The sequence below is a fragment of the Melanerpes formicivorus genome, unplaced genomic scaffold (assembly GCF_026170545.1).
Source record: "Melanerpes formicivorus ecotype bairdi unplaced genomic scaffold, bMelFor1.0.p_v2 SCAF_169, whole genome shotgun sequence".
Taxonomy (NCBI): domain Eukaryota; kingdom Metazoa; phylum Chordata; class Aves; order Piciformes; family Picidae; genus Melanerpes; species Melanerpes formicivorus.
The window spans coordinates 452,860-478,460 of NW_027142521.1; the positions used below are offsets into that span (position 1 = coordinate 452,860).

Sequence of the window (25,601 nt, forward strand, 5' to 3'; positions counted from 1 at the left end):
TGCAATACTGTGTCCAGTTTGGGGCTCCCCAGTTCAAGAGACACAGAGACCTGATGGAGAGAATCCAACAGAGAGCCAAGAGGATGATTAGGTGGCTTGAGCATCTCCTCTGTGAAGAGAGACTAAGAGCCCTGGGGCTGTTCAGTCTGGAGAAGAGGAGGCTGAGAGGGGATCTGATCAATGTCTATCAATAGTTGAGGGGTGGGTGTCAAGTGGAGGGGGCCAAGCTCTTTTCGGTAGTGCACAATAATAAGACAATGAACAATGGATACAAACTTGAACATAGAAGGTTTTACCTCAATATGAGGAGAAACTTCATTACAGTGAAGGTGACAGAACCCTGGGGCAGGCTGCCCAGAGTGGTTGTGGATTCTCTATTTCTGGAGACTTTCAAAACCCACCTGGATGCATTCCTGTTTGGACTACCCTGGGTGATCCTGCTTTGGCAGGGGGGTTGGGACTGGATGATCTCTGGATGTCCCTTCCAACCTCTGATGTACTGTGATACTTAAATCAGAATCCTCTTCAAAATAGACACCTGGTTCTGGATTTCATCCCTTCTCCTCAACAAGTGTGTCAAGCCAAAAAGATACAAAAGATAATTTATAATTAATCAGTTCACTGGGCCACAGAAGCCAAAGTCACCCATGCTTAGCTAGCTGAGTCCTTAAGGATAGGGTTGACCATCTGTGTCACTAACATCTTGCCTAAAAGAGAAGGGAATATCTTTTCCAAGTCCCGAAACTAACGAGCAGCAAAGGTGGGACTGTCTTCCTACATCTTAGCACAGGGTTGCATGCAGTGCTGCAATTTATGTTCCAAGTTTCCATGTCCATAAATTCAGAGTGACTCTTTTGCCCTTCTTTTAAGAAGGATTAACTGATCTGTCCTAGCCAACCAGCTAATCCTCACTACTGCTGTGTACAGAGTACTACAGCAGTTTCCTCCCAGACTTACTACACGCCTGCAGCTAACATTAAAGGAGCAAAACAGAGCTAAAAAGTGAAGAACACAGACATTCACCCTGCACTTTTTCTGAATGTTTTATGGAATTTTGCAGAAGCTAAAGTACTGCCAGAAAAATGCCACTGGAATGCTTTTCCTTTGAAAGAGAACAGAGAATGCGATTTGTTTGCCCGTTCGATGACAACAAATAAAACAGATACCATACAGAAAGGGTTTGAAGGGAAAATCAGTTGTTTGTCATAGAGAGCTACAGATACAGATTAAAGGATCTGCAGAGGAAATGATTCCCTTGGCAAAGGGGGACCAAGCATCCAGCATACATACATACATTTAAACATAGAAATGCATACATGTCATTAGCTATTCGGAGCACCAAAAACAGAGACTACTTTGCCTAGCTGAGTACCAAGGCAGGGACCTAACATCAGATGCAATATTACTATATAAATATCCTCTGCTTGATGTCCCTCTCCTTAACAAATATTCTTGCTTCTAGCTAATTCAGGTATGGAGAAAGGCTATTTACAAAGGCTTGCAGTGACAGGATGAGAGGCAATGGCTTCAAACTAGAGAACAGCAGATTTATATTGGGTGTTAGGAACAAGTTCTGTACCATGAGGTGGTGGAACACTGGAACAGGTTGCTCAGGGAGGTGGTTGAGGCTCCTTCCCTGGAGATATTCAAGGTGAGGCTCGATGACATCCTGGACAGCCTGATCTAGTTGGGGATGTCCCTGCTGACTGTGGGGAGATCAGACTGGATGGCCTTTGGAGGTCCCTTCCAACCCAGACCATTCTATGTCAATAGACTCAAACAACACAAGGACCTAGTGCAGAAATCATTTTAAGGCAGATTGTGACTTCTAAAATGTTTTTCTACTTCAGTAATTTTTATTGTGGGCTGATTTCCCTAGCCAGTCAGGTTGATTTCACTCATTTATACTCCTACCACCTGTGCATGGCAAAGTCTAGAGCTCCATGACCAACATATCTCATACCTGTCCCTTAGGAAACTATGGCAAGTTAGTAAATCTCACTGTCATGCAGATGTTCCTGTTAGCTAACCATCACTGTCCTGTTCCTCATTTTGTCCTTCATTCCTATTTATAACCCTTAGCAACAGGTGTAGTAAAATATTGTTGTTACCTTTTGTAGGTTTTTGGGTGGGTTTTTTTTTGTTGAAGCTCTAGCTTCCCAATGACTTGCTTTGCTACCCCCCAGCTAGCTTCTCACAAGAAAGAGGCAGATGAGAAAGGATGTGCTTTCCAAGGGCTTTTCTAGTTTAGTTTTGGTAAGTTTTTATCTTCTGACACACCTGAACTCTGCTAGTGCTCCCCTCTAAGTGCTGGCCACACTGCTGCTTATTCCAGGAGTTGGCAGTGTTGAACTACACCTTCTATGAACAAGATTTATGCCTCCCTCAACAGGCCACAAGGCAAACTGCCATACCTCTGGGAGAGCCAGACCCCCAAACTCACAACACCTCTACCCTCTAGCAAAGGATGAATCTTTCAGTGTTAGCCCAGCCCTGTTAAGGAAGACAGAGGAGTTATACCTGGAGCACACACACTGGGTATGATTCACAGAATTTGCATGGATTTACCAAGGGGAAGTCATGCTTGACTAATCTGATAGCATTCTGTGGTGCCCTAACTGAATGGGCAGATGCAGGGAGAGCAGTGGGTGTAGTCTACCTTGACCTTAGCAAGACATTTGACACTGTCTCCTATAACATCCTTGTGAGCAAGCTCAGGAAGTGTGGGATGGAATAACAGAGTGAGAGAGATTAGGAACTGGTTATAAAACAGAGTCCAAAGAGTGGTGGTCATTGGTGCCAAGTCCAGCTGGAGAGCTGTGACTAGTGGAGTTCCCCAGGGATCAGTGCTGGGTCCAGTCCTGTTCAACATCTTCATCGATGACACTGATGAGGAGGCAGACAGAGCCTGCTCAGCAAGTTTGATGATACCAAACTGGAAGGCTTGGCTGAGACACCTGAAGACTGTGCAGCCATTCAGTGAGACTTGGACAGACTGAGAGCTGGGCAGAGAGGAACCTAATGAGGTTCAACAAGGCTAAGTGCAGAGTCCTGCAGCTGGGAAGGAAGAATAAACTGCACCAGTACAGGTTAGGAGGTGATCTGCTGGAGAGCAGCCCTGTGGAGAAGGACCTGGGAATCCTGGGTGACAAGTTCTGCATAGGACAGCTGTCGTGGATATGCCCTCAGAAATGCACGGCAGATCCATCAACGAAAAATATAAGTTTATTTATATATATACAAACTCTGTAACGGGGTATTTACAATCGCCCTTCACAGGTATCAATATTCGGTTAGTGGAACTATCTTTACAGAATGTTATGTATGGGCATTTAAACCAAAATGATTCACAGAACTTAGAACCTAAACTGAGTCAGAGAGTGGCGGGGGAGGGGTTGGTCAGTGACCGGCAACCCTCCACCCGGAGCAATATAAACGCTATCCTAACCGAAGCTCTACAAAGGGCTTGGCTTACTCACAAGCTGAGAACTTCGTGGAGTCTTTCCTCAGTAATGTTTATAATCCAGACAACGTGGCACGGATGTGCCGTAATAAGGAGGCAGGAAATGGTGCTGGCCGCGTGGCCGCACCGCGTGGCTCTGCTGTTCTCTCCCAGGATACAAAATTCCTCGCTCAGAGGGGGGGTAGTGGCAGGTCAGCAACGCTGGTTCACACGGTCTACCAGGTTTTCTCCTACGATGGATCACGCAGCGGTTGATCCCACGGAGTGCTGTCCACGGCACCGCACACAGCTGGGACGGTGGCAAAAGGACCACGAGGCCTCCCGAAGCACTGGCTGGCACGCACGCACACACAGGCTCCAACACCGAGGTGGGGGGGGCTCATTTGCCGAACGACCCCTATTTACCATTTGCCCCAGTGAATACTGGCCCAATAAGCATCTGTTGCCAACGCAAACATTAACCAATGAACTACCAGCTACCAAATGTGGCCTGAGTATATGCTATACTCGGGGAAACAAACATATAGCCTGCCTCTAGTACTGCAGGGGTGAGACCACGCCCAGGTAGGCTGTTTACCTGGACTCAGTGGCGCCAGGATCCCCCCTGCTGCCTCCAGAAAGGAGGGGGGGGACAAAGGATCATAAGCATCCTTCACTACAACAGCAATATGTCCTTGTGGCCAAGAAAGCAAATGGGATCCTGGGGTGCATTCAGAGGAGTGTGTCCAGCAGATCCAGGGAGGTTCTCTTCCTCCTCTACTCTGCCCTGGTGAGGCCTCACCTGGAATACTGAATCCAATTCTGGGCTCCCCAGTTCAAGGGGGAGAGGGATCTGCTAGAGAAAGTCCAAGGAAGGGCTACAAGGATGCTGAAGGGACTGGAGCACTGCCTGATGAGGAGAGGCTGAGAGCCCTGGGGCTGTTTAGTCAGGAGAGAAGACTGAGAGGGGATCTGATCAATGGCTATCAATATCTGAGGGCTGGGTATCAAGAGGGAGGGCACAGGCTCCTCTCAGTTGCACCCTTTGATAGGATAAAGGGCAATGGATATGAACTACAGCATAGGAGGTTCCACCTCAACATCAGGAGGAACTTCTTCATTGTGAGGGTCACAGAGCACTGGAACAGGCTGCCCAGAGAGGTTGTGGAGTCTCCTTCTCTGGAGGCTGTCAAGACCCATTTAGATGTGTTTCTGTGTGACCTGTGTTGGATTCCATGGTCCTGCTCTGACAGGGGGATTGGACTGGATCTCTGGAGGTCCCTTCCAACCTCTAACATCCTGTGATCCTGTGAACATTGCTGCAGCACTACTGATGTGTCCATGAAGTACATAGGACAGCCATTGATTTCTAGCACTCTGGCTATACCCAGCATCTTACCATATCACATGTGAGAGTCCCCTTCCATTGATGTAATGAGTCTAATGCAAAATGAAAACGCTTTCACCTAAGTTCTATAATCTAGTGCTGAGCAAGAGCTGCTTTATACCAGGAGGAAATGCTGGCTAGCAGAAAAAACCCAAACAGCCCCAAAGCAGTCCTTGGAAAGCTTCAGGCTACTCCTGCATCAGCTTGTGCTGATGGTTCCATGGAGCAACCCTGAATCTGTGGCTCAAAGGCTGTTTCCCAACTGTGCAGTGTGTCACTTTCTTAAAAGCAGTTAATTAAATCAGCAAGATCACATGGCATTTTGCTGAAAGCACCCACAAAGTGTTCCAGAAAAAGGCAAAAATAACACTATTGTCTTATGCCTATACTTAGGGAATTCCTTGGGCCTAACCCTATACATACATGAAAGGTTTGCTGATTTCAATGGGTGTTATCAGTTTGAGATCTACAGTGCCAGCCTGGCTGTAATTCTCCCAAGAAATAACAGGCTTAGTTTTGGAAACAGTAATGCTAGACTAATTCAATTCCAGCCAGGACTAAAGGGAAAAAAATATCTCACTAATCTAGGAGGTCTGCTTATTAAAATCTGAACAGCTTGATTGAAAGGGAATTAATAACTCTGTTCCCTCCAACTTGGGAAAGCAGCATTTCATGGCTAATAAGAGTTGTGCCAACACAAGACTACACATGCCTACAGGCTCAGGTAAAACCATTCTCATGAAATCTGCATCCATTTCAATTGAGCCTAGGACAAGCACCATGAAGTGCTGCCAAGTGATCTACAGCCAGAGTCAAAGCTCAGGACATCAGCCTTTAGTAGCCCTTGTTTCCCCCCAGATTTCCTTGGATCTGGTGTTGAGAGACCAAATACTGCCCCGTGATGCTAAGGCAACTGTCAACATTGCTCATATGTTACGGGGTGAAGGGTGGAAAACACAGCACCAAGCGAACAACAGCAGCAACCCCAAACCAAACCCAAACCCAACCCAAACAGAACCACCACCAACCACACCCCCATAAAACAAATGAAAAAAAAAAAACCCAAACCCAACACCCCCCTACCAATACCATAGAGTGCCACAGGGTTCCCAACAAGCCTGCTTTAGCCACAGCTTCTGTCATCTCACCTATGTGACAAGCAAGTGGGAAACTGCATTTTCAGTCAGGTCCTACATGCATCTTTCTTCATCACTTGGGTCTCACTAATAACCTTGTGCAAAGCACAAAGTTAAACAAAAAGTGTAGGAAGCAACAGTTTAAGTGACTGACAGGATGCAGATTGGGACTCCAGGCACAGCAAGCAGCAGGGAGGTTAATATAGCTTTCTCAGCCAGTGCCATGCATAGATTTGCCTTAAAACAGTAGTCAGACTCCCATTTCTCCTTCATCCACATCCTAAAATGAACACAATTCTACAGGAAAACCAAACCAAAATAACACACACACAAAAATCAGCCAAAACCCCCAAGCAAAACAAACCAACAAATAAACAAGAAAAAAAATCTAACATGGGGACAGCTCAAGGAATTTAAATCACAGGTAGGAAATGCAGAGTTAATTAAAAACCCTATATGTATTTTTTTTCCCCTCCCCATGTTCAAGGAGGTTAAGAAATTGTAACTCTCACATCTTGCACAGCAGCAACTGGGTTTATATTCCTGAGCTAGACTGAAGGGTGTAAAAAGAAGGCAAGAAAGTTTGCATGGTTTACAACCTCTAGCTTACAAATAAGAGCTTTGCTCAGTGATTGATTGATTCACACAGGTATTTTTGAGAGCTCTCCTGACTTTCAGATGCCACCTTTCATATTGTGAAGCAGCTGTAGGAAGCAATCAGTGCTCACAGCCACGTTTTGCAAGCTATTCAAACAGAGCTGAGAGATCCACTTGTCTATACACACTCAATGCACTCCTGTATAAACCACTACTGTACAGGAAGAACTCCACAGGTAACAAACAGGTCAAGATCTAAGCGTGCAAGCTGTGGATCACCCCTACAACAGCAGTTCTGAATACACAGCAGGTCTGCTGGAATGCTAGCCAGATACCAACCACCCACACTCACTGTCTCCAGTCCTGCTCTTACCCCACACATCCTCACTGGATGAAATACAAGCTCACAATGCATTGCATCACTGACTCCCTAGAGATCTCCCCATCCTGTACAGACTTAATGACAGAAACCTTTCACTTTCAGTACCCCTTCCCAGAATCTAGGCAGTACCATGACCTCTGACACCAAGGCTACTGAAATAAACTACAACATTTCTGACCAGAGCCTTCTGCACAAGCCTGGAAGATGTCCACTTTGATGCAACTGTTTTGCTTTATTGAGGACAAACACACCACTGGATCCACATATTAGTCACAGAATCACAGAACATTAGAGGTTGGAAGGGCCCTCCAGAGATCATCAAGTCCAAACCCCCTGCCAAAGCAGGATCACCCAGGGTAGTCTGCACAGGAATGCATCCAGGCAGGTCTTGAATGTGTCCAGAGAAGGAGACTCCGTAACCTCTCTGGGCAGCCTGTTCCAGTGCTCTGTCACTCTCACTGAAAAGAAGTTTCTCCTCATGTTGAGGTAAAACTTTCCATGTTCCTGTTGGTATCCATTGTTCCTTGGCTTATTGCCATTGTGCATCCAAAACAGCTTGGCCCTCTTCACATGACACCCACCCCTCAGATATTGATAGACATTTGATCAGATCCCCTCTCAGCCTTCTCCAGACTAAACAGCCCCAGGGCTCTCAGTCTTTCTTCATAGGGCAGATGCTCAAGTCCCCTAATCATCCTCATGGCTCTCCCTTGGACTCTCTCTAGCAGATCCCTGTCCCTCTTGAACAGTCCCTGTCTCTCTTGCTACAGTTAATATGACAGGTAGCAACTGACACCTCCTAGGTACTTGTTAGACAGACCAATAAAATGAGACATTTTTCTTAACTACTTTGGGTTTAAGTCAGTCTCAAGAGACAAATTTGGTTTAGTATTTCTCTTTCATGCAGCACAAGAATGTACCTATGGCATCAAGACAAATGCAGGAAATGACTGAACAGCCTGACTTTTAAAATATGCTAACTTGTCTGTTTGTTTCCACATCAGAAAAAGGCCTTGAGAGAAAAATGGCTCTTGGATGGCCTTAGCTCTCTCACTCCAAAAGAACAAGAAGAAATGCAGAAGCAGAACTGGGAGGACCAACAACGGACTCGTGAGCTGGAACAAGATATTCTCAGGTAGGGCAGTACCTCTATCTGTCTTGCTGGGTTAAAACAATGCCTTCTTAAAATCCCTACCTGATTTTGCAAAGGAACAAAAGGTCAGCAAGGACTAATCATATGTAATTTGATAGACAAAGCAAAGCAATCTTTGCTCTGTTCTGTAGTCAGCTAGAAATAACCAATGCAGAATGCAAGCTTCCATACAGTGAACATTATCAAAGTGCACAATACTTGCAGAGTATTTGTTTCTCTCATTCCATACATGCCTTTCATGCTGTACTCAACAGATGTAGAGTATATGGGGTTTGCTCTGACAGAGCAATTGTTGAAGCAGAATTTCAAAGTAATAGTAAACAGGTTTAGGAGTTCTTCAGTTTCACCAGGTCCAGCACACCCTCTACCCTAACACAGCTGTTCAGAACATTGTAAGCTGTCTAGCCCCATTAGTATTCCTTGCTGGTTTGTCACCATTTCAGTCTCAGAAGTCCATTTTACTTACTAGAGATATTCCTACAAATCTCCTTGCCTACTGCCTCCCAACCACATAATGCTAGCATCAAGCTCCATAGCCATTCTCACATACAACTCCTTTATTTACTACAAACATGATTCTAGGAGCTCATTAGCTGCAGTTAGTCCTTCACAAATACCACTGGGCTCCGTACACACCCAGCTACTTCCCTGGGTCCAGGCATACTGGCCGGTACTATCCATCATGGCCCCCAGAACTGATGAAGTGTTACTGTTCCTTCAGATTCTGGCAAGTTCCAGCCTGCTTTTTTAAGGCTTCCTCCTCTAGTTCAGTTCAACAGCATTTTCCTCCAGCATACTCCTCCTCTACTGTCCTCCTACACACACTTTTGGCAAGTTGTCACCAAGATTACCTTCTCCTGTTACCTCCCACCTCCTTACTCCATCTCTTCAACACAAACGATAATTTTCTTGGCTGGCAGGCAGCAGCCTAGTGCTAGTTTGTCTGGTAATTATGCTGTCTTCTACAGGACACCTTTTCACACAGAATTCTTTGTTGCAGTGCTAAGAGGTAGACTGTGGGCTCTAAAAATACACCAGCAGGTTGTGATTGTGAAGAGATGCAAGCAGGGTCCCTGTGACAGTGTGATCACCAGAAAACAGAGCCGTGAGGGGAAGGACTGGCTCAGCAGCAACAGAAAAGTTGCACTGCACAAGTAGCTCCCCACCAGCCCACTGGAAATTACTGTAAGGACAGACTCATATTCCAAAGCCCTGCTGACTTTGAGTAAGAGATGGAGGTTCAGCCATGATCTTCTTTATGTCCTAAGAAATTTGGTGATGGAAGACCTTTAAAGCTGGGGGTTTTTTTCAGTCTCAGAACCAAGTCTAAGCTGGATTTGGTCTGTGGCTATATGGGAGGAAGGAAGCTTTTATTCTCCCTACATAACCTACATCTACACTGTTGCCAATTCATTTGACAACAGCCACGTGAAAGACAAGCAAAGCTCCTACAATGGCTGAACACCCCCAGCTCCCTCAGTCTGTCCTCCTAGCAGAGGTGCTCCAACCCCCTGAACATTTTTGTGGCCCTCCTCTGGACCCTCTCCATCAGGTCCATGTCCTCCTTATATTGAGGGCTCCCAACCTGGACACAGTACTCCAGGTGAGCTCTCAGCAGAGCAAAGTGGCAGAATCACCTCTCTGAATCTGCTGGCAATGCTGCTTTGGATGTAGCCCAGGATGTGATTTGCCTTCTGGGCTGCAAGCTCACACTGCCTGCTCCTGTCCAGCTTTTCACCCATCAGCATCGCCAAGTCTTTTTCCTCAGGGCTGCTTTCTATCACCTCATCCCCCACTCTGTATTGACAGTTGTAGACGACGGAGATTGGGAATCAATGCGGCTGACCAATGTGATCGAGTATTGTTCCTTTATTGTTCCAGTGTTGCAGGCCTATGGAGCAGGCCTGAGGTGCAGGCCTATGGAGCAGGCCTGTAGTGCAAGTATAGCACGGTAAAGTGTAGAAGAAACAGGAGACAGGAAAGGCAGAAGTGCGTAGCAAGGCAACTGCTACAACTTATATAAGCTCGGAGTGCCCTGCTGGCAGAGCTCCATTGGTTCCCTCTGAGTGACCACACATTGCACTGTTACAGATTATTGGTCCAACTACTAATGACACAACGAGGTTGTTGATGCAGGTGCATGTCCTGCTGTCCCAAGATAACTGTCCATGTTTATAGCTACCAGTGCCTTGTTTTAGTTACATGCTGCAGGCACAGCACTGTTTTGCTCCACTGCTAGCTGGCTCTGCACTTATGCTGAGCATGGCCTGGCACCATGTCAGGCTCTAGGCCTGCACTGCCAGATTGCTCACACTGCTCGTCGCTGGCATTGCCACAGACAGTGAGGATTGTTCCAGCACAGGTGCAGGACCCTGCACTTGCTCCTGTTGGACATTGTGAGGTTCACCTGGGCTACCTCTCCAGTTTGTCCAGGTCTCTCTTGTGTATGAACAGCACCACTCAGCTTGGTGCTATCTGCAAACTTGCTGATGGTGCCTCGGTCCTCCAGTCTATAGCATTGATAAAAATGCACAGGACCCAGTACAGACCCCTGAGGGGCACCACTGTCACTGCTCTCCATATGGACTGCAAGCCACGGAGCACCACCCTCTAGATGTCACCATCCAGCTAATTCAGAATAGAATAGAATAGGCCAGGCCAGGTTGGAAGAGACCTTCAAGATCATCGTGTCCAACCTATCAACCAATCCAACACCACCTAATCAACTAAACCATGGCACCAAGCACCCTATCAAGTCTCCTCCTGAACACCTCCAGTGATGGTGACTCCACCACCTCCCTGGGCAGCAGATTCCAATGGGCAATCACTCTCTCTGTGTAGAACTTCTTCCTAACATCCAGCCTAAACCTCCCCTGGTGCAGCTTGAGACTGTGTCCTCTTGTTCTGGTGCTGGCTGCTTGGGAGAAGAGACCAACATCCGCCTGTCTACAGCCTCCCTTCAGGTAGTTGTAGAGAGCAATAAGGTCTCCCCTGAGTCTCCTCCTCTCCACACTAAGCAACCCCAGCTCCCACAGCCTCTCCTCACAGGGCTGTGCTCCAAACCCCTTCCCAGCTTTGTCTCCCTTCTCTGGACACACTCTAGCAAGTCAGCCTCCTTCCTAAACTGCGGGGCCCAGAACTGGACACAGGACTCAAGGTGTGGCCTAACCAGTGCAGTGCACATGTATCAATAAAAAAAAAAAAAGTAGAAAAAAAAAAGTACAGAATTCATAGAATCAATAAGGTTGGAAAAAACCTCAGAGATCATCCAGCCCAACCTGTGCTGCTTTGTTGTTTTGCTTTGCTGTGCTGTTTTGCAGTGCAGTCTGTGGTTTGGCAGAGGTTGGGTTTTACCTGAGTTGTTTAGTTTCTATCTACACACCTGCATATTAGGTATGAATTCTTTTCCTGCATAGCTGCAGTTGGTTAACTGCAAGCACAAGGGATGCTTGTATATGTAGATGGCAGATATTCTGACCATAAATCAGCAGTTTAGATGCTGATGAAAATACATACATTTACCTGCAGCTATAGGCACTGCAGTGGGGGGAAAAAAAAAACCAAGCTACAATAACTCTTTGTAGTTGCTGGTTTTAAAAACATTATTATTTTTCCAAGGATATGAGAGGGCATTTGCCTTACTACAAGTGCTGAACAACACCTGTGAATATCCTCTAATTTTTATATACACTTCTTTTTCATGGCAATTGATTCTTTTGCATGGTGAACTACATGTTTCCACAGCCATTTGTTGTTGGTACCAGTGTTACCAGCGAAGTTTTCCTGCCTGTGACCATGTGGGAAGCTCCAAATTGCTTCCTCTTTGAAACGATCCCTCCTACTGAACACACATATGAAATACTTCAGATTTACTTGTCTGATTCATTCCTCTGCAAATTTCATTAGTATAAACTGAAAGGATTAGCTGACAAAAAGTATAACACCAAATGGCACACTGTCTCCACTCATAGTAACAACTTCACAAGTGTAATGCGTCCTAGAAAGGAAAATCAGTAAAGAAATGCCAGCAACATTCCTGAGCCACTGTGAATGAGGAGGACGAATAGAATAGAATAGAATAGAATAGAATAGAATAGAATAGAATAGAATAGAATAGAATAGAATAGGTTGGAAGAGACCTTCGAGATCATCAATTCCAACCTATCACCCAACACCATCTAATCAATTAAACCATGGCACCAAGCACCCCATCCAGTCTCTTCCTAAACACTGCCAGTGATGGTGACTCCACCATCTCCCTACCTGGCTCCAACCTCCCTTCAAGTAGTTGTAGAGAGCAAGAAGGTCTCCCCTGACCCTCCTCTTCTCTGCGCTAAGCAACCCCAGCTCCCTCAGCCTCTCCTCACAGGGCTGTGCTCCAAACCCCTCCCCAGCCTTGTTGCCATTCTCTGGACACATTCCAGCATCTCAACATCTTTCTTAAACTGAGGGGCCTACAACTGGACACAGGACTCAAGGTGTGGCCTACCCACTGCTGAGCACAGGGCAGAATGACCTCTCTGCTCCTGCTGGCCACACTGTTCCTGATGCAGGCCAGGATGCCATTGGCCTTCTTGGCCACCTGGGCACACTGCTGGCTCATGCTTAGGTGGCTGTCAATCAGCACCCCCAGGTCCCTTTCTGTTTGGCCACTCTCCAGCCACTCCGCCCCCAGCCTGTAGCACTGCATGGGGTTGTTGTGGCCAATGTGTAGAAACCAGCACTTAGATGTGTTAAATTTCATGCCCTTGGACTCTGCCCATCTGTCCAGCCTGGTAAGGTCCCTCTGCAGAGCTCTCCTATCTGCCCCCAGCTTGGTGTTGTCTGCAAATTTACTGATGATGGACTCAATCCCCTCATCCAGATCATCAGTAAAGATATTGAACAGGATGGGGCCCAGCACTGATCCTTGGGGCACACCACTAGTGAGTGGATGCCAGCTGGATGTGGCACCATTCACCACCACTCTCTGGGCTCAGCCCTCCAGCCAGTTCTTAACCCAGTGCAGAGTGCTGCTGTCCAAGCCAAGGGCTGACAGTTTGGCCAGGAGTTTGCAGTGGGGGACTTCATTCACTTTGTTAAAGTAGGAGAGGCAGTTTATAGGTTTGCAAGGCCTTGCTATCCAAAGAAATGTTTTCCTTGTTTCTATACTTACTCTCATAACCAAACAATCTACACACTGAGTCTTTAGCAGCTTTTATCTTCACAGTAACACAGGAGACAGGCAAGGATATTGCATCTTACAGATGGAGAGTGGAGTCAGAAAAACATCCAGAGTTGTATGAGAACTTCCCTCTGAACTACAAATTACATACAATGTTAGGGGCTGGAAGGGACTTCAAAAGCTCATCCAGTCCAACCCCCTGCCAGAGCATGATCACCTAGAGCACGACACACAGGAACACATCCAGGCAGGTCTTGAATATCTTCAGAAAAGGAGACTCCACAACCCCCCTGGGCAGCCTGTTCCAGTGTTCTGTCACCTCACAGGGAAAAAAATTCTTCCTATGTCTCAGCTTCCACCACTGCCCCTTGTGCTGTCACTGAGCATCACCCTGCAGAGCCTGGCTCCAGCCTCTTGGCACTCACCCTGCACATCGTTATAAACATGACTGAGGTCATCCCTTAGTCTCCTCCTCTCCAAGCTCAAGAGCCCTCAGCTCCCTCCGGCTCTCCTCATAAGCAGGTTTGTTCCAATCAAGCATCTTTTGCTATGAATTATACTTCCTCCAACTCCTCTGGAAAAACAGCCACACTACCCTCCAGACATCATTACTTGGCTTAGACCTAGGCAGCCTAGTTTCAAACCAGCCAGCAGCAATACAGAAAATCAAGCAATACAGAGTTCAGTTGAACCAAGTCCAGTAAAAAGCACAAAATATGCACCTCCAGTACTTGCACTGTGCTTTTGCTATACCACAGACACTACCCAAGCTAACAAAAGCTGGCTTGACCACATATATGGGAGGTCATACCTTTGTCTTTGCCCTGCAAATCAAAGATTGCTAAGCTGACCATGTCACACAGTAGCAGTAAGATACATTATTGAGATGCTGAGTAGAATACTTTCCCCTGAGCATCTGACTATTAAGCCTGTGATAGGACAAGGGGCAATGGACGTAAACTACAGCACAGGAGGTTCCACCTCAACATGAGAGGGAACTTCTTCACTGTGAGGGTCACAGAGCACTGGAACAGGCTGCCCAGAGAGGTTGTGGAGTCTCCTCTGGGGACTTTCCAGCCCTTTCTGGATGTGTTCCTGTGAGGCCTGTGTTGGATTCTGTGGTCCTGCTCTGACAGAGCGTTTGGACTCAATGATCTTCAGAGGTCCCTTCCAAGCCCTAACATCCTGTGATCCTGTTTATTCAGAGAGATTTTGTCCACTCTGGTGGTTGTTCTGGGTGGGTTTTATCTTCAGTTAAAAAAATTAAATATCTGAGTCACTTTAAAGACTTCTTGAATACCCTTAGACTGATCTTTGTTCCTTTCTGCTGAGAGGACAATCACAGGTGGGGGCAGATTATTGACAGTAGCATCATGGGGCCTTTCCTTCATCCATATAGGACCTCTGTCTTGAAACATTCTTCACCCTGGTGTCAAACAGAGCTAGTGTGTGCCTGCTAATCAGTTCAGATTTGAGCATTTTTTGCTACAAGGGAGTGTTCCATTCTTTGTATCAACAACAAACCAGTGACAAGCAAGAGGCTAGGACCACCCTGCAAACAAATAGCTGAAAGTTCTGGTTAGGGATGGAAAACAGCGTTTACATTATCCATCCTAGTCACCCTCTTTACATGTTGGAAACTACACAGAGCCAAGTAAGCATGTCCTTGATCTGCCTACAAGCTGAATGAAGAATTAGCAGTCCCCTTTTTGACTTTAATCTTCAGCTAACAGCACTCATTCTTGACAGAATTAGTTGCTAAACGACACACTTGAAAATGCACAAACATCACATTACCAAAGGCTTATTCGATTGTTTGTAATGTGATATAGGGAGGCAGGCTAAGGCTAGAAGGACTCCAGAGCTGCTGAAGTATTTGACTCACCTCTAAACATGTGAGGACTTGCTAAACTGCCTTTTCCTCCCAGTCTGGTATTCTCCAGGGTGGTATCCTCCTATCTGTTTTTCAATCTTGGCAGTGGTGCCAAGCCAAGTCAGATCAGCTGGTGGCTGACAACAGTCAGGTACACTCTCTAGAATTCCTAACTGCTGCTTTGGCAGATAAACCAACAATTCAGTGTCTCATTTTCTAAGGTTTCTTCTTTCACAGGCACTTTCATAGTAGTTATTTTCCACTCTCAAGTATAGAATAGAATAAACCAGGTTGGAAAAGACCTTCAAGGTCATCGTGTCCAACCTATCAACCAATCCAACACCACCTAATCAACTAAACCATGGCACCAAGCACCCTATCAACTCCTGAACACCTCCAATGATGGTGACTCCACCACCTCTGCAGGCAGCCCATTCCAATGGGCAATCACTCTCTCTGTGTAGAACTTCTTCCTAAAAGTAGTGAGCATTGAGAGGATTGTTTGGACACCGTAGCTGTGCCATACTTCCATTTCTGTACAGAACACAGCAGCACCATCTGAAAGAGTTTCTTGTCATTGCCAGTGTAGCTGCTAGCCCATGTCAAGCCAAACACCAACTATCATTGATCTAGAACTTTCTAAAGACTTAAAAGACAGAGAAAAGATCCTGCCCTAACTTTTCATCTGTAAGAAATGGAAAGGACTTTGATTTCTTTGAACTATATAGATTGCAACTTTAAAGTTTCCCTTTCAACAAATTCCTGTGTGCACACTCACAATTTCCTCTGAAAATGAACCATAAAATCTTTGTCTGTGTGCAAATATGAGTGCAGAAGCAATATCCAAGGTCTAGGTGCAATTCCCATTACATGGGTATGAGAACTTTTCCCTAGCCTCACTGACCACTGAATCAGTCCTCTTCATCACCCCATCAAGTGGGTGTGGGTAGTGGTGTGAGAGCCTATTTAAGCTAAAACAATACCTTTCTTGATCTCCTAGATAGCTATGGAAGGTTTAGCATCTTTGGGAGTTTTGGGGTTGTGTTTTCAGTTCCTCTCTGCCCATCCCATTCTTTTTTTAGAATACCTTTCCAGGCTTTTTCCTCTTCTTCATCCACCTCTGTTCTAGGTGTGTTGACAATCTAGACTAAAATAAACTGTTATAGTTTGAAGGGGGAACTTTAGCCTAGTCCCTGACCGCAAAGACTGAAAGCAAAATAAATTACCATTGGATATAAAAGGAAAATAATGCTAAGGTCTATAGAAGTCACTGGATGGCTAATGGGGAATAAAGAGGAGAGGCATAAACAGTTCTTTCTCTTTTCTTCTTCTTCCATTGCTTCTGCTTGCAACTTTCTTCTCTCTCTCCCGTGGCCTTGCCAGGGGATCTCTGTTTTGACTACTGTGTGAGTAACAGGAAGGAGGGAGGGAGTGGGGGAGGAGGTGAACAGTTCCCTGGATCCATGGAGGAGGGAGGTCTGAGGAGTTTCTGTGTTGATTACAAATTGTATATATAGATATATTGTACATCTATTGTATATTTTGTACATATTCATTACATTTCATGTTTCTAGATTGTAATTTGCTTGTCAATGGAGCTTCACTTGCTTCCATCCCAAACTGAGCTGGTCTGGCAATTTTATTGTGGGGGTAGTTTCTCCAAATTAGTTGGGGGGGGTAACTTCAATCCACCACATAAACCCACAGTGAAAGTTAATGATTCCTCCCTTAATGACCCTTCTGTGAGCTTTTCAAGATTAATTATTGCATTATGATAATATTGCAATCAAATCTTACCTAAAAGAGCACTATTTTGATATATTAAATACTAATCTGCAAGACATGGAGGAACACACAGGCTCATTGCATTACTTCCTTTTATAGCCCTCCAGGAATATTCACCCCCCTCAGAATTTCCACGTTTTAGCACAGGGATTTTCATGGGTTTGGCTACCAGGATGATGAAGGGACTGGAGCACTTCCTTATGAGGAAAGGCTCTAGGGCTTGCTCAGTCTGGAAAGCAGAAGACTGGGGGAGGGGATTTAAGAAATGTCTATAAATGGGATGGTTGGGGGTCAGGAAGGAAGGGACAGGGAGGGGACAGGCTCTGCTCACTTGTGCCCTGTGATAGGACAAGGGGCAATGGATGGAAACTACAGCACAGGAGGTTCCACCTCACTTCTTTACTGCAAGGCTCACAGAGCACTGGAACAGGCTACCCAGAGAGGTCTCCTTCTCTGGAAACTTTCAAGACCCATCTGGATGTGCTCCTGTGCAATCTGTGCTGGATTCTGTGGTCCTGCTCTGGCAGGGGACTTGATGATCTCTGAAGATCCCTTCTAACATCCTGTGATTTGATTCTAGATCTTCATGGAAAGTGAAGGCTAATAAGAATTTCTATCTAACATGTAACAAATACATACTAATGTAGAAAGGAACACTGTTGAGTAGAAAGAAAGATGGGAAAGAAGAAAGAGGAAAAATAAAACAGATATGGAACATGTGCTTAAGCCACTACCTTAGTCACCAGAGAAGAGAATTTGAGATACTTCACCTCAGAGGTGTGCTTTATCTGGGCATAGCTTTCTTCCTCTCTCACATATGTACTGATATGTTCATCCTAGACCTCTTGCTGTCTAGAAATGTTTCAGCAAATACAGCCCTAAGAAAATAAAGACTAATTAGGAAAAAGGATGCCTTAAACATTGTATTGTATATGCAAGAAATCACACAATATAGATTTAACACAGTTTTTAGAAGGGGTCAGGAAGGGAGCTGTGATCCCTTTTAAATAATGTACAAGCTTAGAACCAAAGTCATAAACCCAGATGAAATTCTGACTGCTGAGCTTCAACCTCCCTTCAGCACAGCAGTGAAGGTTTTCAAAGAGAAGAGCACATCAGCCAAGTCTCAAGTAGCAAGATAGTTCTGGTTTGCAGTACTAAAATCTGACAGGGATAAGTCAAATGATGAATGTCCTCCTGTCTTACAGAATATCTGAAGTTTGGGTATTTAGCATTCAGAAGGGGGAGGCTTGCAGACTTGGTAAAACAAAGCTCTCACTGGCTAGACCTGGGTACAATAAAGGATCCTCCTTAGAAATTGCTTCCTGGTGCTGTAAACATCCCCTAGTAACAATTGTAAAAGGCAGTTGCTACTAGCACCTGATGGCCCTGCATCTGGTGAGGAATAAGAGCAAGCACCGGTACAGGTTAGTGGCTGCCCTGCCAGAAAGCAGCTCCATGGAGAAAGACCTTGGAGTGCTGGTGGAGAGCAAACTCTGCATGGGACAGCAATGTGCCCTTGTGGCCAAGAGAGCCAATGGCATCCTGGGATGCATCAAGAAAAGTGTGGCCAGCAGGGCCAGGGAGGTTCTTCACTCCCTCTGCTCTGCCCTGCTGAGACCACACCTGCAATACTGTGTCCAGTTTTGGGCTCCCCAGTTCAAGAGGGACAGGGATCTGCTAGAGAGAGTGCAACAGAGAGCCATAAGGATGATTAGGGGGCTTGAGCATCTCCCCTGTGAAGAGAGACTGAGAGGTAATCTGATCAATGTCTATCAATACCTGAAGGGTGGGTGTCAGGTGGAGAGGATCAAGCTCTTTTCGGTAGTGCACAATAATAAGACAATGAACAATGGATACAAACTTGAACACAGAAAGTTTCACCTCAACATGAGGAGAAACTTCTTTACAGTGAGGGTGCTGGAGCAGGCTGCCCAGAGAGGTTATAGAGTCTCCTCTGGAGACTTTCAAAACCCAGCTGGATGCACTGCTGTGCAGACTACCCTGGGTGATCCTGCTCTGGCAGAGGGGTTGGACTGGATGATCTCTGGAGGTCCCTTCCAACCTGTAATGTTCTGTGATTCCTTTAGACAATATAAAAGGGAAATTTTGCTTATGATTTGAGGCAATGCTATGGGGGGGGGAAACCTACATTCCTTATTTAGGGCTTCCTGACAAATCAGTTCATTTCAGCCACTGGTTTCTTCTGATGGACTCTCTGGCAGGTAATTGTTTAGTTAGTTAGTTTTTAATATAAAAGCTGATAATACTATTTCACAGTCTTCCCTGAGGAATGCAAAGTTGTAAGTTGATCTCATTGCAGCAACATTTGGCAGGGTGAGTACAACCAACCCTACTAATGCCCATATTCACAATGTACTGAATTTGCAATACTGTCCTCTGCGTGGTATTAAATCACGAGAGAATTGTGATTGCAGGCTGGAGAAGGAGATTGAGGCTCTGGAAAGAGAGGAAATGGAAGTCTCAACTAAGGAAGAAGCAATTTTAAAGAAACTGAAGTCTGTTGAGAAAACAACTGAAGACATAATAAAGGTTAGCACCAAGTTACTCGTGAAGTAGAATTCAGTACTCACTCATCATAACAACCAAGAGAGGTCAAAATGTTTTGCTGTTCACGTGCTCAGCTGTCTCCACGTGCTGATTTATGGAGGTGGGGGAGCAATCCCTATCATCAGTCATCTACAGCACAGCTCCAAAAAAAATAAGGGGGGGGGGGGGGGGGGGGGGCAAGAAAATAAAGCAACAGTGCCACTGCCAACCACCAGCACCAGCAACTCAGCCAGGGAGGGAGGCAGCTGCAACAGGTCCAGTCCTTCAAGTGACCTGCCCAGCTCAACCGCGTCATGCTTTCGCCAAGTGCCTGGGGGGGTGGTTATAGTGAAACATGACTTTAATTTATCAGTCTGTGTTGTTGTGGCAATTGAAAGTCATCTTAAATTGCCTCAAAAAAAAAGGGGTGTGTGTGTGTGCTATTCTTAAAGACATTGTCCCTCTCTCTCAAGATCTGCAGGGAGATAAGCACAACCAGAGAGCCAAGTAGAACTTTCCACAAATCTTTGAAGCCAGCTAGTCTGGGCCACAGTGACCAGGCTTTGTCACTGATTAACAGGGATGAGTTGCCCTTTCCTGTGTGATTTGGAATCACTCTGACAAAAGAGATCAGAAAACAAAGCATTTTGCTTTCTCCCTTGCTGTGCTCACACTGAAGCAGGTTCCACTTTTAGCCCTTTCTCATTTTGAAGCTGCACACACAAGAAGTTAAAGCTCCTAGGTAAAACAAAGCAGTCTCTAGTTATACACCTTAACACTGACTAATTGCACTCATTGTCAATGGCTCTCTTTCCTAGTCTGTGAAGACTGAAAAAGCAGGAGTTGAAAAAGGTATGTTTAATCAGATTTTATTTAAAAAAAAAAAGAAAAAAAGGATTCTTGTAGAGGTCAGTGGAAACATACTAAATGCTTTCTGGATCTTCTTTACTCAGAGGCAGCAGACTACATATATGCCAACATACCTGACCTGCCCAAGAATTTCAGGCCGTCTGCACTGAGAAATGCAGCACATGCTACCACCGAGGAGGAAGAAAGGAGAAAAGGTACTGGTTATCAACAGCTCCAAAGGATGCCTTCCAGTACCTGAAGGATACTGGCCTTCCAGTATCTGAAGGGGGCCTACAAGAAGGCTGGGGAAGGACTTCTCAGGATATCAGGTAGTGATAGGACTAGGGGGAATGGAATGAAGCTGGAAGTGGGGAGATTCAGGCTGGATGCGAGGAAGAAGTTCTTCCCCATGAGAGTGGTGAAGCCCTGGAATGTGTTGTCCAGGGAGGTGGTTGAGGCCCCATCCCTGCAGGTGTGTAAGACCAGGCTGGATGAGGCTCTGGCCAGCCTGATCTAGTGTGAGGTGTCCCTGCCCATGGCAGGGGGTTGGAACTAGATGATCCTTGTGGTCCCTTCCAACCCTGACTGATTCTATGCCAATCTGCACAAAGGCTTCATAGAATCACAGAATGGGCTGGGTTTGAAGGGACCTCCAAAGGCCATCCAGTCTGGACCCCCTCTGCAGTCAGCAGGGATGTCCTCAACGAGATCAGCTTGCCCAGAGCCCTGTCAAGCCTCACTTTGAGTATCTCCAGGGATGGGGCCTCAACCACCTCCCTAGGCAACCTATAAACTGAATTTAATACACTTTAAAGAGAATGATAGACATTGCAGATATAGGACAATGCTGGTTTTATTGAAGTTGTGTCATCAGTGAAGTAGTCAAAACCGAGCAGTGGGACACTGGTGTAAGGTGTGTACCACTGAGGTGAAGGATGCAGTGTTTTCAACATTGGCCCTTCTTCCCAGCACTTCATTCCTCCACCTGGCATAACTTGAAGTAGTTCCTCCCTTCATACCATAAATTTCATGTCTTCTATCTGCACACCTACTGGCTAGCCAGCTGTAGCCTAGTTATTTCCCACCTACAACAAAGCCTCCTAACACCTCTGAGCACTCAAGACTCTTTAGTCTCATAACACGTAACATTTCTTTCAGCTTCTACTGCCCAGCACACCAGAGGCCAAGGTTAAATCTGGCTCTCAACCACATAATGAAAAATGGCTCCTTGACAGCTTGTTTTTCTCCATCGAATTAGTCACAAATGAAAACTTCCCCTCACCACCACTTTGAGTTGACAGGATGGAAGGTAGCTAGAATCCAATCCAACTAGAATCCAATATGTTGGTTATTCATGTGATCATTTCATGTAATTGATAATTTCTTCTGGTAGTAATTCTCCAATGCTCAGAGCAATGTCAGAACTCTTCTGTATTTCTCCCTACTGCTGCTTCACCACTTTAAGCACTCATTTCTTTTAACAGCATTGTTTGCCATGGAAATTAAGGTCGAAAAAGACATGAAGACAGGAGAAAACACAGTGCTATCAACAATACCTCTTCCCTCAAAGGAGTTTAAAGAGACAGGAGTCAAAGTGTATGACGATGGCAGGAAGTCAGTGTACGCAGTGTCCTCAAACGGCAGCACAACACGAAACGAGATGGATGAGCTCGCTCCTGTTGAGGTGGAAGACCTGCTGCGGCAGGCCACAGAGAAAAACTCCCAGTCTCCCACCGAGTACCATGAGCCTGTCTTTTCAAACAAATTCTGCAGACCACTTACTCCTCACAAAGACAAGTTAGTCCCTGGACCAAAACTGGAAGATGCTCACAGAAGAGAGCTCAATGGATTTAGCAATCATGAGACAGAATTTTCTTCCAAAACAGAGCCCTTTCTGCAGCAACAGAAGGAGAATGGGCTTGAGCTTCCCAAGGTAATACAGCCAAAATCTCCCTCTCCAGTCCTTCCACATTCAGAGAACCATGTGCACACTAATCCTGAAAACAGGATGATCCCTAAGGAAGAAAGAAAAGTTGCACTTGAGGAAGTAAAACCTTACCAGAACACAAGGGAAAGACATAACGAGACAAGGGTCTTCAGTCCATCCCATGTGAACGAAACATCCCCTGCACCTCAGGATAAGGAAGATGCTCAGTACAGCGTTGTCCAAGCTGTACCATGCTATGTGGATGACTCTGAACCAGTGACAATGATTTTCATGGGTTATCAACGCATTGATGATGATGATGATGACCCAGAAGGAGACCAAAAACTGTCACGCTACGATGGGGTTATCCGCGCAGAATTAGTTATCATTGATGACGACGATGAAGACGACAGCAAATCTGAGAAGCCAGCATATCACCCCATAGGCCACTACAGTCAGGTTTATCAGCCACCAAGCAGGAGAAACACAGAAGTCCCACAGACAAACCTTGTGAGCAGTCTGGACACAAGCCTGAACAAAATACCCCACAAAAACTCCATCTCTCTGCGAGAACAAGAGGAGCGCTTGAGCTCGCCCACACCCCCTGCTCAGCTCCACCAACAGCTGTCTGGAGACGGTACTGAAGATCCCTCGCTAACAGGTAACACAAAGGGAAAATCCTGCCACTGCTGCTTGCTCATGTAGCAAACTGCTACTACTCTTATCCGCTAGCAGCTGCTTCACTTTACACTGTTCAGACTGTTTGATGGACTAATATGCAATTACTAATCACTTCCTTGCTCTCTCCTTCGTTACCAAATGCCAGCCTACATTTTGGTCCCGTTGGATTATTTCATCTCTGCCAATGCACAGCAAAATCTGGAAAATAAACAAACCTCAGAAAAGCCATTTCTGTAACCCTCAGAGACTAAATGCAGTTCCCTTTCAAGTTTGTTAGTGCTACCTCAGTTAGCAGAATTGGGCTTTAGGTCTAGAAGGTAACTAAAAGCATTGCTGCTTAACACTGTCTCCTTGCTGGAAGGTTTTTGTGCCTGACTACATTTTAACTACTTCCTAGATAATCCAAGTTGGTCCTTAAAATCAGAGAGACTTTTTAACATCCAGAATTACTGGGCAGTTTCCTGGGATCAGCATTGCCAGTCTTGCCTTGACAATGTTTATGCAAGTTTCAACACTTTCTTATTTACCTGAGTTAGGCGTTTTTAAAGCCCTTGAAAGCCTTTGAAAGAGTTTTCACCACTACATGTGGTCATTCCAGACAGACCACTGTTATTTTCAACAGGTTGGTTTTTTATATTCTAGTAACACTCAAGGTGTCTGTTTCTTCAAATTTCATAGTAAAAAGTTTGAAAGAACAATAGCAGAAACAGAGAGAGCTGCTCCTTTGTGATAATGTTGCACTTAGATTTAACTGTATGCATTAAAGTTCATTTGCAGGGCAGCAGATTGCAGGCAGCAGCCACATTCCACTTCAAGGAAAGAACACTGTGCTTGAATTACAGAAAGACTGGGATCCCAATCCCACATTCTCTCTTTGCTCCTCTTCCAGACTAACACTTTGCAATTTGGGCCCTGTTTAAAGCTGCTTTGGCAGCCCAGCTCTTCTCTGCAATACTGGTAAAGCCAGGGGAGGGGTTGGTCACCAGATGCTGTAAGCAGCTCCCTCTACTCTGCTCTGGTGAGACCCCACCTGGAGCACTGTGTCCAGTTCTGGAGCCCCTATTACAAGAGGGATCTGGAGGTGCTGGGACATGTCCAGAGAAGGGCCACGAGAATGATCAGAGGGCTGGAGCTCCTCTTCTATGAGAACAGACTGAGGGAGTTGGGGTTGTTCAGTCTGAAGAAGAGAAGGCTCTGAGGAGACCTTCTTGTGGCCTTCCAGTATCTGAAGGGGGCTACAAGAAAGCTGGGGAGGGACTTTTTAGGGTGTCAGAGAGTGATAGGACTGAGGGGAATGGAGCAAAACTAGGAATGGGTAGATTCAGACTGGATGTTAGGAAGAAGTTCTTCTCCGTGAGGGTGATGAGACACTGGCACAGGTTGCCCAGGGAGGTGGTGGAAGCCTCATCCCTGGAGGTTTTGAAGGCCAGGCTGGATGTGGCTGTGAGAAACCTGATCTATTGTGAGGTGTCCCTGCCCATGGTATGAGGGCTAGAACTAGATGATCCTTAAGGTCCTTCCCACCCTAATAATTGTATGATTCTAATTTTGCATCCACATGTACTGAGTGGGAAGAGTTCTCAGTAATACTCTCCTATAGACTAAGAGCATATCTCATGCAGTCATGCACACAGCAGCCTGCAGTATTCCAGCAGTGCTACCCAGCCTTTCTGACTAATGAAATCACTGCACTTTTCTGTCACTGGAGAGGACCTTTTTTTCTCTCATGCACCAATCCTGCCACATGCACACTTCCTTGTGTCCTCCAGGCCCAAAGGTTCCTGCCAGCAACTCTCATGCCAGAAGCTGAAAGCAGACATGGCTGGTAGAGGCAAGGTAAACCACCTGAGCAAGCTGCTCCAGCCCATTACATTATGGGGCTAGTCCCTTCATTCTCCCATCACACGTGTCTAAGTATATAATGGAAGAGCAACACTCACTCACCTAACCACCAGCTGCTTGCTATAGAAGTCTGTAACTCCTCCTACAACCTACCACATGGGTGCCACTGAACAGATCCTGGGAAGAGGTTTCCAAGAAGGAACTATGAGCTAGCAGTACCATTCAGGTGGCTCATACACAGGCCAGGGGATGCGAGCTAGGGATCTGTAACAATTTTTGCTTACTTTTGTCTGCTGAAAGAAGCATCTGAAATGTCTCCATTTCCTCCCTGCCACTCATAGACATTCTCCAAACCATCTGGGTTCTCCTCTTACAAGGTTAGTGGCAAGCAATCACTGACTGCTAATCTGTATTTGGTCTTACCCATTTACTTAAAAGTATTCTACCAAGGAGTAAATAATTAGGGGGGAAAAAAATGCTACCAATTAAATTAAAGGCAGATTGGCAACAGCCTCAAAAACCACAGCCCAACAGTCAGCACTGCCTCCAAATGTCTTAAGGGCCCAGCAAAATTTGGAGCTAAGTCACATTTTCCTTTGCCTCTCCACCTATTCATTGCCACTCCCAGCAGAAAAAGCCAGGAAGTGACTCAGTTTTTCCCCTAGCAGACCTGTAATCCTGCTGTGACTTCTGAAAGGCAAACAAAACCAGGAAAGCCTCTTCAATCTAGAACAATGTATTATATGGAGCTCTTTCTTAGGGAAAAAAATTGTTTCCAAAGCAGGCACTGATGACCTAGCAGGCCTACCAGGTTCACCCTAAACACCACCAGA

General features: G+C 45.8%; 1 protein-coding gene across 1 annotated transcript in view; it reads left to right on the forward strand.

The window, feature by feature from the left end:
* PALMD (palmdelphin) overlaps positions 1-25,601 on the forward strand; it is a 66,497-nt gene that overhangs the window by 37,363 nt on the left and 3,533 nt on the right. Inside the window, exons 5-9 of the mRNA XM_068169194.1 lie at positions 7,949-8,079; positions 19,358-19,472; positions 20,288-20,321; positions 20,423-20,533; positions 21,803-22,906. Of these exons, the coding sequence (XP_068025295.1) occupies positions 7,949-8,079; positions 19,358-19,472; positions 20,288-20,321; positions 20,423-20,533; positions 21,803-22,906 (1,495 nt within the window). The remainder of the gene's footprint in view (positions 1-7,948; positions 8,080-19,357; positions 19,473-20,287; positions 20,322-20,422; positions 20,534-21,802; positions 22,907-25,601) is intronic.